The 13,540-nt window shown below is 41.6% G+C and overlaps 1 protein-coding gene across 1 annotated transcript in view; it reads right to left on the bottom strand.

Annotated features, from left to right (window-relative positions):
- LOC148525491 (transient receptor potential cation channel subfamily V member 4-like) overlaps window positions 1-13,540 on the bottom strand; it is a gene marked incomplete at its 5' end in the record, with an annotated part of 46,074 nt that overhangs the window by 19,800 nt on the left and 12,734 nt on the right. Inside the window, 2 exons of the mRNA XM_088470918.1 lie at window positions 2,597-2,776; window positions 5,496-5,794. Coding sequence (XP_088327044.1) covers window positions 2,597-2,776; window positions 5,496-5,794 — 479 coding nt within the window. The remainder of the gene's footprint in view (window positions 1-2,596; window positions 2,777-5,495; window positions 5,795-13,540) is intronic.

Raw genomic sequence — 13,540 nt, 5'->3', positions numbered from 1 at the left:
TCTGTAGAACTGCAAGTGCATGGCCCTACCTACGAAGTGTTCTTGTCTAAACCGTCACATTAGTTACCATTTGGAATTCGTGTACAATGGTATGCATGGTATGTATTTTGCTTGCGCGGGGGTGTCCAATCACTTTCGTTTATATAGTGTAAATAAGCTCCTTGTTCAGTATGGTACTCAAAGAATTGGTTTAGCACAACTACACACTAAATAAAAATACTACCAACACAATAAAAATTAGAATTATAACAAATAAAAAAGTATTACAAATAATAGCATATTACACCTAAAAAAGGAGAAAACCAATATTTTTAAGTCTCTGTTGTGAAAACAAAACATTTAACAAAGGAAAAGTTAGTATAAAGCACCCAGTAAATTATCCGACATTAGGAGTCAATGGAAAATTATGCAGCCATATAAAGATTGAAGCTGTAGCCATGCATATAGATCACAGGAATCCAAGCGGATATCATACATCCATTTCTTTTTTTTTTTTTTTAGTTTATTCACATATTTAACATATCACTTGTTTATAAACGAATAAGCTTCTAGTGATTTTGCATAAACCTAGGAAATTTAGAAAAATTATTTAAGCTAAGTGATGCACACTGCAAAGATATATCTGTAGATCGAGTGATCTGCACATACAGTGCCTTGCAAAAGTATTCACCCCCCCTTTGCATTTTTCATGTTTTGTTGCCTCATAACCTGGAATTAAAATCCCCACAGCATGATGCTGCCACCACCATGATTCACTGTGGGGATGGTGTTCTTGAGGTGATGGGATGTGTTGGGTTTGCGCCAGACATAGCGTTTTCCTTGGTGGCCAAAAAGTTACATTTTAGTCTCATCTGACCAGAGCACCTTCCTCCATACATTTGGGGAGTCGCCAACATGCCTTTTGGCAAACTCAAATCTTGTCTTCTTATTTTTATCACTAAGTAATGGTTTTTTTCTGGCCACTGTTTCATAAAGCCCAGCTCTATGGAGTGTACGGCTTATTGTGGTCACATGCACAGATACACCAGTCTCTGCTGTGGAACTCTGCAGCTCCTTCAGGGTTACCTTTGGTCTCTGTGCTGCCTCTCTGATTAATGCCCTCCTTGCCGGTCTGTGAGTTTTGGTGTGGTACCATGTTCTTTCTATTTGATGATGATGATAATGATGATGATGATGATGGATTTGATGGTGCTCCGGGGAATCATCAAAGATTTGGATATTTTTTTTATAACCCAACCCAGAATTGTACTTCTCAACAACTCTGTCCCTGACTTGTTTGGAGAGCTCCTTGGTCTTCATGGTGTGATGCCTCTTGCTTAGTGGTGTTGCAGCCTCTGGGGCCTTTCAGAAAAGGTGTGTTTTATACTGACAGACAATGTGACACTTAGATTTCACACAGGTGGACTTTATTTCTCTAATTATGTGACTTCTGAAGGTAATTGGTTGCACCAGAACTTTTGAGGGGCTTCATAGCAAAGGGGGTGATTACATATGCACATGCCAAGTTTCAGATTTTTTTTCTAAAGATTTTTTTTTTATATATATTTTTCTCATTTCACTTTATCAAATTAGACTATTTTGTGCAGATCCATCACATAAAAATCAGATTAAAAAAATTCACTTTTTTACAGGTTGTAATGTAACAAAAAAGGTAAAAAGTCAAGGGTGTTCATATACACTGAACAATCATCATCTTCCATGTAGCTGCTGGGCCCGCTGGCCCGGGGTCGCGCCGCGACATCCTTCCCGCTGCTGCATGTGTAGGGGTGATCGGCTTATCGCCTATACACACTTGCCGATGGACAGATATCTGCAGATATATCTGCCATCCCCTGTGCAGCACAGCTGAGGCGATATGTCTGTTAATTACGTATTTCGCAGACATATCGCTGGTACACACTGCCCGACGGGCACCAGATATATTGGCCGATCAATTGATCAGCCAATATATCTGTCAGTGTGTACCCAGCTCTGATACAGATATTTCTGGTTTACTCACCCATCTGAAAATGTTAATTAGCTACCTCCCTGACAGTAATTACACTTAACCAGTAAAATTTGTAACATTCAAATTTGAGAAGCCTTAATAACAACAACTGTGGATCATAGGAGAAAGAACCTCACCCTTCCTATAGTCAGGTTTTTCCTGCAAGGCACCGCACTGCAGGATAATTCCCACATCATTTCGAATTCTGTATAGAATATCCTGAGTAAAACCTAATAACAAAAGATGGCTTATCTTGGGTCTCCCAGTGTCTTGCCATAGTCCTGTTGGCAATGTGCTGTCAGTTGGTAACACACTGCCGTGACTTAAAAAAAAAAAAAAAGAGCTGGTTGGTTTTCAGGTTGCCGTATTACGTGCATGAAGAACCCCAGGTTGTCAGGTTTTACTCATGATATTACACTCAATTCTACATGTTCTGGTTAGAGTGAAGCAATCCTTTAAATCCAGACTAAATGGCATTTCTTCTCACTTTAGAATGTGTTCCTTTGAATTAACTTTATTACAGTGAAATTTAAAATCACTTCATTAGATACAATTGAAATGATACAATGTATTATATTCTGTTTGTGAATGATTATAATCTTTCTTTACCTCAACCTTACTGTTGTACACTAGGATTTCCAGCACAGAGACCTCTTCCCCACAGGTGTCTAAGGAAGATAAGTCATATAGGGAGGAGTACACCGGGCCATAGGCCCAATCCCGGAATTTACGAGACAAGTGTCTGGCATCTTCATCTTTTATCTCTAGCCGAATAATGTGCTGGAACATCTAAAAGAGAACATAAATATTGATATATTTTATTACTCCAGCAACGTAAGTACAATATACAACATATTTGGAGATAGACACAGCTTAATTAAAGTTTTTAGTACCTCAGACATCACTATAGAACAGGGGTGAGGAACCTTTTTTCTGCCGAGGGCCATTTTGATATATAACATTATTTGCAAACCCGGTGCAGGCCACGCCCTCTCTGTGTGACGTCACACGGGGTGGGGCCACAATCGCTGGTGATTGCAGCAATGCCCAGAGAATCCTGAGGATGCTCCGGGGAGCTGTAAGACCGTCTGAAGCATCCTAAGGACGCTCCAGGCGGCACTGCTGCATAGATTCTGGTTGCAGGGTGCCATTCTAGGCACCCTGCAAGCCTGATAAGGCTAGCAGAAAAAAGCGCTGAGGGCCAGACCAAATGACTCCGCGGGCCTTATACGGCCCGTGGGCTTGAGGTTCCCCATCCCTGCTAATAAACAAGTGAACCTCTAATTTGTCTATGGGCCAGTTCCAATTAGATGCAGTAATTTACCGTGCTGGGAAAAGGGTGGTAGCCTCGGGCTTTGAAAAGGGTGGTAGCCTCTGGCTTGAACACCCGGGGCTATTCAATTACAGCCCCTTTTCCTTGCACTGTAAATTACCCATTATCCCATAGGAATCAGTTCCCGGAGGCAGTGGTGTCCCTCCCCGCAGAGTCGCTCGTTGCGGGGAGGGATGCCAATTGTGCGCACGGGTTGGCCACCAAAAAGGGGAGTGTCTTCAAAGGCGGGAGCGTGGCCTCACACCCGAACCCCCGTAGTCTTGTCATTGTGCTCATTACTGGGTGTCAGGGTGTCGCAGGTGCGAACTGCCCTGTATGCAGTGCCGGACAGCTCCCTCACAGTGTCAGGAGTGCTGCACTTAATTATACAGTGCAACACCTGGCTCCTGTCACAGAGGGGGAGCCTTCAGCTTGGTGTCACCCCTCGGCGGGTGACACCCGGGTGAGACCCGCACCCCCCTTGTGACGCCACTGCCCGGAGCTATGGGTTAACACATTTGTGGCACCCATGATCACGATATTTAAGGTGGATTTCTGTTCAAGCCTTGTCAGGCTCAAACTGAAATCCGTGTTAACTGCAGATCGTAGGCTATAATTGAATAGCCCTGGCAGATAAACTAGCCCGTAATTATCCGCGTCTAATTGAATCCGGCACTATGTGCTCAGTTGAAGTGGAAGAAAGTCCAATTTAGAACACTTTTTCAAAACAATCCAAACTACTAGGAATCACTAAAAATAAGGGAAATTATTTATCCCAAATCTATTCAGAGATTTTTATAAAATTTTCGATTTAAATCAAAATATAATTTACTAGCAAGGTACAGAAATGTCAGAGAAGCCCCTATTCATTGCAGTGTACCAAAATGTGAATACCAAATATTCCTGCACTTTACCATCTCACTGGTTTTGAATTTATCTTGACAATCTGAAACCAGTGAAAATTTTTTTGTGATTTCCAAAATAAGTTTACTACAATCAACCTTTCAAAGATTCGCCTATTATATCACGAAGACATCAATGATTTCAGTAACTGTGAAAAATTGATTATTTACAGTTTTAATAGATTCAATTATTATGAAATCAACCTGTTAATACATTAAAAAAGATATATTCAGTAGACAGGTTTACACACAAAAATCCTATGTAAAAATACAGCATGCTCTCTCTCAAATAATGGCAGAGCCTAGAGTGTTCATGTAATTCTCCGTACTATCACCAGAGGGCATCATAATCAAAAAAACTGAAAAATATATATTTTCTGTTTCCAAGGTTTTTTAAAAGTATGCAGCTTTACATTTGCAGGCACCATGACTCAAGGATCGGATTATGATTTCCTTTTATTGAGTCAACAGCTAAAAAGCGAATATGTAAATATTAATACACAATCTTAAGAAACTGCAATGAAACAAATTTAATTATGAAAAATATAATTTTAATTAAGGTTACTGGAATTGGTGTACAAAGTTTGATGATAGGATTACATTCCTTCTCTGTTTGCGCCTCCAAGTGCACTTCTTTGCCAAACACATACATAATATTATAGGACACGTCCCATGCTACCGAGAAAGGCATGCCTACTGTAGGTGTACTCCCAGCAACTAAAGAAAAGGTTTCATCGTGAACCCTCACTCTCATCATTTATTTAAGTCAAACATATGGCTAATCTAAGGAGTATTTTAGGAGAAAACCAAACATGTATTTACTTGAAAGGGATGGTACTAATGGAGTAAATTTTCACCTTGTTACACTTTGTATATGATCTCTTCTATCCTGGACAAGCAAGAGATGGAGAAGCCTGTATACAATACAGCTGCTCTGATTGATGTCAAATGCACCTGAACATTTACACTGCATGAGGCATGTGACTGAGATGGATTCATGTGTATAGTGTAATCACATTTTATTACCTCTGTCATATGTGCAAGTGATGCAGTGTCAGCTACAGACAGCAGTGTGGCCTGCAATACTGACATCTCCATGTATTACAGACACTGAACTATAGGAACTCTGGGTACAAACAGGCCAATGAATAATACAACCGTTTTTCTAAACTATACATTTAGTTTAATGCATGGTCAAGCAAGTTAGTTGCTTCTTTGAACTTAACGGATTTATTCTAATGAGGGAACAGAGCCTGTGGTAACTCATGGACAGGATTAGCCTCTTATAACTCACCCCTATTTTGCCAATTTTTGCTGCCATCATAAGTGGAGAAATGCCATCATTGTTCATTATTGCCTCCAGGCTACAGTCTGGATACAGTTTGGCACACTTTATAACCAGAAGATCATACATTTTGGTAACAAATTTGGTATTGTCTCGTGTGTTGTCCGCAATAGCAACCAACGCATGAAGCACAGTATTGCCCCTCGAATCCTGGCGACGTAGGTCTACTTTCTTGTGAGCATTCTCTGTCAGGTAGTGCACAATGTCAGGTTGGTTGGTGCAAGCTGCGAGAGATAGAGGGAGTTCACCTACGTGCAGCAAGAACAAGGCATTATTAGATCATGTTCAAAGACATATAAACAGATTTACAAAGGATTTGCAATACACCCACATATGAGCATGTATATATTATAGTTTGCAATGTATGTGGTAACACAGAAGCTCATTTATATGGTGTAAACCTAGAAGTCAACATCATACGTCATTTCTTCTGTGTCCAACAACCTTTGCTTATTGCTTTTTACCAACTAGTACTGACTTTACATTCTTCCCAGATCTCTTACACATTCCAATTTGGTTGTGTCTACAAATGTAACTCATTCACAACCTTTGTATAATTAATGTTCTATATATACACTGGACAGTCCATATATAGAACCCTATCTCTCCTGGAGGTAGGAATGGACATATCTCTGGGGAAAAAAACATTCTATGGTTAAAGAAAATATTTCACTTGATTCTTTTGATTGAGCAAAAAGGATTCTTTTGATTGAGCAAATTTTTCATTTTAAAGCTATGCACTGTGTTAATTCCTAAACACAGTGCATAGTGTTAAAATAAAAAATACATAATTTGCCTTGATTTCTAAGATGTTGCATAACACGGCCTCATTTATACTTAACCCTGGTGTACTGTAACATGTACTGTATCCTGCCTGCTCAGGAGTCACCACACTGCTGCTGTGGTAACGCTACAACCTGCTTCACACCCCCACCTGCCCCGGGGACTGTGTGCAGGTGACAGCTTAGTGTCAGGTCTGAGTCATTAGAATTGGGTGTTTGCATAATATTTGCACTCTGTAAGGGGACAATTGTACTCAGGGAATAAGTATTATTATGGCCAATGAAAATCTTTTTTCAAAAAATCTGATTCTAGTATTTTTTAAGCTACTAGTGTTTGACTAGTGCCTCGTAATAAATACACAGAGGTCATTGTTTATTTACTGGTTCCTTCCAGAACACCTTATGCTGCCGTATCAGATGGCTATCTAAATAATTATTAAGACTGGTTACACAACACAAAACTACCCTTATGTAAATCGGTCTAGAATTTTTTTTTCATCGAGCCCAGGAGGTAACAGAGAAACAGATTTACTTTTGAACGCAGTCAGGTGTATCAGAACACACAGACGATGCTAGTCAGACACATTAATTAATGTACCTACATCCCTTCCATTGTTTCTCATATTCAAGGATGGTGCTACCATAATGTAAACTAAGGCAGGCACCTAAAAACACTACACGAGTTGCATAATGTTAAACAGCATACACGCGGTCAGATGAACGATTTGACCAACGATTTGAGCGATTTTGCAAACGATTTGATTGATTTGAACTAGGAACGATGTTTGACTGCACTAAAATAACTGAAATCGCCCAAAACTGACTGCAAACACATCACATGTCAGATATAGTTATCTGACCATCGGGAATGCACATAGTTCATCGGTCAAACATGTCAGATGTGTCAGATTTTCCTTCAGATATGAACGATTTTTTTAAATCGTTATCGTTCAGATCTGAAGAAAAATCTGACCGTGTGTATGCACCATTACTCACTTAGGGACCAATGCAGAGTTGAATGCAAGTTTTGCGGAGAGATCTTGCGCGTTTTTGTTCTGCACGTGCTCTAGAGCTGAAAGTACACAACTAGGGGCAATTCAGGGTTATATGCAACTCAGTCGCATCTCCACATGAGTTTGAAGGGGTGTTACTGGGTAATAACGCAGTGTTCAAATGTAGGAAAAGTTCATAGAAACCGTATAGACAGTACTGTGGCTAGGCAGACTTGTAAGTACACGTAATTACAATGCATCTTTTCCACCAAGGATAGGGCTCATACAGATGAACACTTATGATGATAGCTAGGAAACAAAGCATACGGATCGGGGAATCCGGTCACAGATTCATATAACTCTGCATACGAGCGAATATAGGTTTATTTCCCCACCAGGGGAATGCAATGATAAAGGCCTATCAACTATTGTGTGCACCATCGCTAAATTGTGGCACTCTGGATATGGACGTGGTCAGTTACTAGTGGGGACATGGCCAGCACTTAAAACTTGTCTCTTAAGGTGCATACACACTAGACTATGTGCTCACGATGCAATATGGTGAGCGATTTCCCTTGAAGTCTCCCCTGCACTCCAGGACACGATATGGTGCTAAAAAGTGCCCAATCTATCCAACCGATCTATCGTGCGTCCTTAATGATTTCCAGCGCGTCGTGTATGATATTGGTAGATATTGCCTGCTGTAGGAAAGATCTGAGGATGCGATGTGCAACTAGCGGGTACGTGCATCGGCATCGTGAGTGGACACTCACAATTTGTACATATTTTACATGATTTGTCGTTCCGATGCGTTGAAATCGGGCGAATCGTATAAAATATTGTCTAGTGTGTATGCACCTTTAGAGTGTCCAAGGTCATAATCAGAAAATAAAATAAAGCATTTATATTTAATTAGGATGCTGTTAAGTGGTCCTTCTCAATGTTAGATTGCAAGATATTGGCCCTGACACCACAGAGTAGGTTAGGGGTGGACATCAGGCCCATCCTCAGGAAACTGGTGGTCTAGTCCGACTCAAGGAGGTAATGCCACACTGAGAGGGGTATCCACAGGCATGGAACCCAATATGTCCACAAACCTTCAACTGATACAAATATGTAGTAACAGAGTATAAAAGATAATATGGACTTTTAATTAGTTTGTGACAAGTGAAGGAGTAATTGATAATGAACACTAACAAGTTAATATTCAGCAACAATCTGTAGCTAGCTATTGTGGGGTTTGGAAGTAAAAAACGATACAGTTATAGACGATATTAGTCCTGTTGGTATATTGTGTTCATCAATGCAGTTATGGAAAAGACTGAACTGGCAATGATAAACACTGAGTTGTCATTATGAAGAAAACTCCCCCTTTCAAGAACTAATTAGTTAGCGTTATAGAAAGTTTTCATACGTGTCTTTTATATTGTGGTCAATAGAAATGAAAGGCTTCGACAGTGTATAAATATGTATGACTTATTGCTCACTATAATTGGGATGGGGCAGAGATATTCTGTGCTATATTGGGTGCATAATACTACCAATGTCAGATCTCCTCTCTGCTGATGGCCGTTCTCCCCTCCTGCCACTACCAATGGCCACTCTCCTCTGCCGCTACCAATGGCCACTCTCTCCTCTGCCGCTACCAATGGCCGTTCTCCCCTCTGCCGCTACCAATGGCCGCTCTCCCCTCTGCCGCTACCAATGGCCGCTCTCCCCTCTGCCGCTACCAATGGCCGCTCTCCCCTCTGCCGCTACCAATGGCCGCTCTCCCCTCTGCCGCTACCAATGGCCGCTCTCCCCTCTGCCGCTACCAATGGCCGTTCTCCCCTCTGCCGCTACCAATGGCCGTTCTCCCCTCTGCCGCTACCAATGGCCGTTCTCCCCTCTGCCGCTACCAATGGCCGTTCTCCCCTCTGCCGCTACCAATGGCCGTTCTCCCCTCTGCCGCTACCAATGGCCGTTCTCCCCTCTGCCGCTACCAATGGCCGTTCTCCCCTCTGCCGCTACCAATGGCCGTTCTCCCCTCTGCCGCTACCAATGGCCGTTCTCCCCTCTGCCGCTGCCAATGGCCGTTCTCCCCTCTGCCGCTGCCAATGGCCGTTCTCCCCTCTGCCGCTGCCAATGGCCGTTCTCCCCTCTGCCGCTGCCAATGGCCGTTCTCCCCTCTGCCGCTGCCAATGGCCGCTCTCCCCTCTGCCGCTGCCAATGGCCGCTCTCCCCTCTGCCGCTACCAATGGCCGTTCTTTCCTCTGCGCTACCAATGGCCGTTCTTTCCTCTGCCGCTACCAATGGCCGTTCTTTCCTCTGCCGCTACCAATGGCCGTTCTTTCCTCTGCCGCTACCAATGGCTGTTCTTTCCTCTGCCGCTACCAATGGCTGTTCTTTCCTCTGCCGCTACCTTATTCTTGCTCAAAAAAGTTTAAAGTAGCAAAGAGGAATGAAGTCAGCAGTATTTATTTAGAAATATTTGCAATGTGTCCAGATATACAGTAATAGTCACTTACTGTGGCCTTTGGATATGCAGTGTGAAGGGATTTAGTGCCATTTTAACAAGATCATTTAAGCTTCATAACTAAATGGACCAAACCGTTCATTGAAACAACATGTAGAAGTGCTTAATCAATCTATCTATCCATATATTAACAGTATTGTTCCACAGAAACAAACCATGACTACTCCATAACTGCCTTCAATCCTATTGGAGAAAAGCACTATACAGGTTGAGTCTCCCATATTCAAATATTCCGAAATACGGAATATTCTCAAATACAGAATAATTTTGGAATGACTGAGATAATGAAACCTTTGATTTTTGATGATTAAATGTACACAAACTTTGTCTAAGGCACAAATTATTACAAATATTGTATAAAATTACCTTCAGGCTGTGTGTATAGGGTGTATATGAAACAAATGATTAAATTTCTGTACACAAACTTTGCTTGAGCCACATAATTATTGAAAATATTGTATAAAATGACCTGCAGGCTGTGTGTATAAGGTGTATATAACACATAAATGCATTATGTGTGTATATTTGGGTCCCATTCCCAAAATATTTCATTATGATATGCAAATATTCCAAAATACGGAATATTCAGTTATCCAAAATACCCCTGGTCCCAAGCATTTTGGATATGGGAGACTCAACCTGTATAAATAAAATTATTACTACTCATAATGACATGTGATGTACACAAAGCATACCACACACACTATAAAATAAAAGAAAATGAGCTATGCAGAGCAGATTCTTCTAAGCTCCAATAAATATGTTTGATAATAGTCATGAGTACACTGTATATGTTTGATTCGGTTTCTCTATAGTATGCTGTCAATTAATGCAGGGTAAATTGTATGTGATATAAAACATTACATTATAATCTGTCTAAGGAAAATGTGAGTGGGCAAAGGTGACAGTGTTATAATTCACATGTCATTGCATAGTATGGCTGCATCCATATAGGTGAATATTTCATCATAAGACAACATTTGTATCTATGCTGAATCACAGGGGATTCAGAGAACTCTACCTGGATACTATATATAAACCAGTAGCTATGTAAAATATACCTTACTAGGCAATTATCCCTTCAATACTGACAGCTCAGGGTAGGGTTTAATTCCAATCAAGACATACACATTTACTTACTTAATTCCAATAGTACAATTATTCCTTAGGACCACTCACTTTAAAATGTAATAAGATAACATTACATAAATACACACAGATTGGAGTGTGCAGCACTTTTCATTAGGATGTGCACACAAGGAAATCTCGGGACAGTTACTCTCTCTCAAGGGGAGTGTAACTTCCATGTCATCAATCTCCTCTCTCATAATTATGCTCCACCAATCTACACCCACATCATATACGGCATCAATCCCCCCAACTCTATCTAATTACTTACTAATGATCATATAATGCCACACCATAGTGCCCCCAATTCCCCTTCCAGCGTGTACAGAATGCTCCACGCTCCTGGACTTCTCGCTTTCTGACTGCATTCACCGGTGTTTAAAAGACTCTTCCATCAATTAACTAGATCAACACACGTGACTGCAATCGTTTAGTCCAGGAGCAGAGCAAATTGTATCTGGTGGAAGGGGTTATATTACTTCAGTGTTTCCCAAACCCACTCACCAGTTCAGACATTAGAAATATTCCTGCTTCAGGCACAGATGCGTTAACCAAACTGACAGAGGTAACAATTAAGCAGCCTGTACTCATGCATGGATATCCTTAGTACCTGGACCATGAAGTCTGGGCTTGGGAAACACTGTATTAAGCTGGGTACACTAAACACTAGATGATATGTCGTCTGATGGAGCGCGTCGCTAGCAACATCGCCTGTCGGGCCTACTGCTGGTTGTTATCAATACTAGTGCGTATATTGCATCAGCTCTGCCACCACATATTGATGACTATTCATTGGCTATGTATTAGCGGTTGAAGTGTCTGGAGTAGCTACCTATAAAGTACAACATACTAAGGTCTTGGACAAGAACAGTTTGATACCCATTGTGCAACTATACAAAAAGGAAGGTGCAAGAGTTGCTGCTCTCCCAGCTACCCGAACAGTGACGCAGCTTATGGACACATAAGGTCATGGAAATACAGCAAGGTAAAGTGCAGCTCCGTATACTTTTAGCGAGACTCTGAATGGTCAATAAAAGGATAGAGTAAACAAGGTTTTCACACTCTAAAAACAAGCTCTTCAAAACAGACTGTTTTTATGTTTTTCCAACTATACTGTCTGAAATATAAATATATACATGAAAATTCTTAATTAAAAAATACTCCATTACTGGGAGCCTGTTTATGAAACTTTTTTCAAAAACCTTTTCACTACACAACTTTGTTTAAAAAGACTTTTATATCGACTCATTAGGGTCAATTTACTAAAGTTAGAGTTTTAGAAGTGGAGATGTTGCCCATAGCAACCAGATTCTAGCTATTAATCTTCTGTCTAGAAGGTGCTAGTTAAATTTTAAGTAGAATCTGATTGGTTGCTATGGGCAGCATCTCCACTTCTAAAAACTCTCACTTTAGTAAATATATGAATTTAAATGCATTTACATATATATGTATTTTATTTGAGTGCAGAGATCAACTTTATTTATGCTCTCTAGCCCTATACTCTGCAATATAGGTATGTATGGAGAAAAAAAATATGAGATACGGTAAGAACTTATCTCTATTTCTACGAAGTCCATAGGGTTCCACAGGATACCTTGGGGTATAGGTGTGACGTCAGTCATCGGGCACCATAGAGTTAAGCTTTCAGCCTCCCAGGATGCACTAGGGTCCCCCTCCTATACCCCGCCCCCGAGCCAGTTAGTTACCAAGCCACAGGCCGGAGGAGGAGAAGGAAGAGAGAGAAAAAAGATCTGGATACACACAAGAATCACAGTCTCACCAGAGGGAGACGGAAAAACCGGTCACCAGAACAAAGCCCATCTTCAGCACAGGTGCGACAGGGCGGGAGTCCTGTGGAACCCTATGGACTTCGTAGAAATAGAGATAACAAAGGTAAGTTCTTACCATATCTCATATTTTCTACTTCAGGGTCCATAGGGTATCCACAGGATACCTTGGGGATGTCCCAAAGCAGTATCCTTTAAGGGTGGGGATGCTCCTGTGCTGAAAGGAGAATCCGCCGCCCGAAGGAAGCATCCTGAGAGGCAAAGGTGTCAAACCTGTAATACCTCACGAAGGTATGGACAGAGGACCACGTAGCAGCCTTGCAGATCTGGACTGCAGAGGCACCACGTCGAGCTGCCCACGAAGGACCCACAGACCTAGTGGAATGAGCCTTCACAGAAGGAGGAACCGGCAGACCTTCATGAAGATAAGCTTCAGAAATAGCCATACGGATCCAGGCTGCCAAAGTTTGCTTTGAAGCAGGCCAACCCTTTTTACGGAAGCCAGAGAGGACAAACAAGGCGTCCGACTTCCTAAACGAAGAAGTGCGGTCAACATAAGTCCTTAGGGCCCGCACAACATCCAAAGTGGCCTCACCCACTGAAAGACCAGGTGAGTTAAAGGCCGGAACAACTATTTCCTCATTAACATGAAACTGGGAAACAACTTTGGGAAGAAATTCAGGCCGAGTGCGGAGCACTGCCCTGTTCCCATGAAAAATCAAGAAAGGGGGTCTACAAGAAAGAGCCCCTAAATCAGAAACACGTCTGGCCGAAGCTATGGCCAGAAGAA

The sequence above is a fragment of the Taudactylus pleione genome, unplaced genomic scaffold (assembly GCF_031769625.1).
Source record: "Taudactylus pleione unplaced genomic scaffold, aTauple2 ptg000107l, whole genome shotgun sequence".
Taxonomy (NCBI): domain Eukaryota; kingdom Metazoa; phylum Chordata; class Amphibia; order Anura; family Myobatrachidae; genus Taudactylus; species Taudactylus pleione.
Note: the sequence above shows the minus strand (reverse complement) of the source record. Positions and strands in the feature narration are given on the sequence as shown.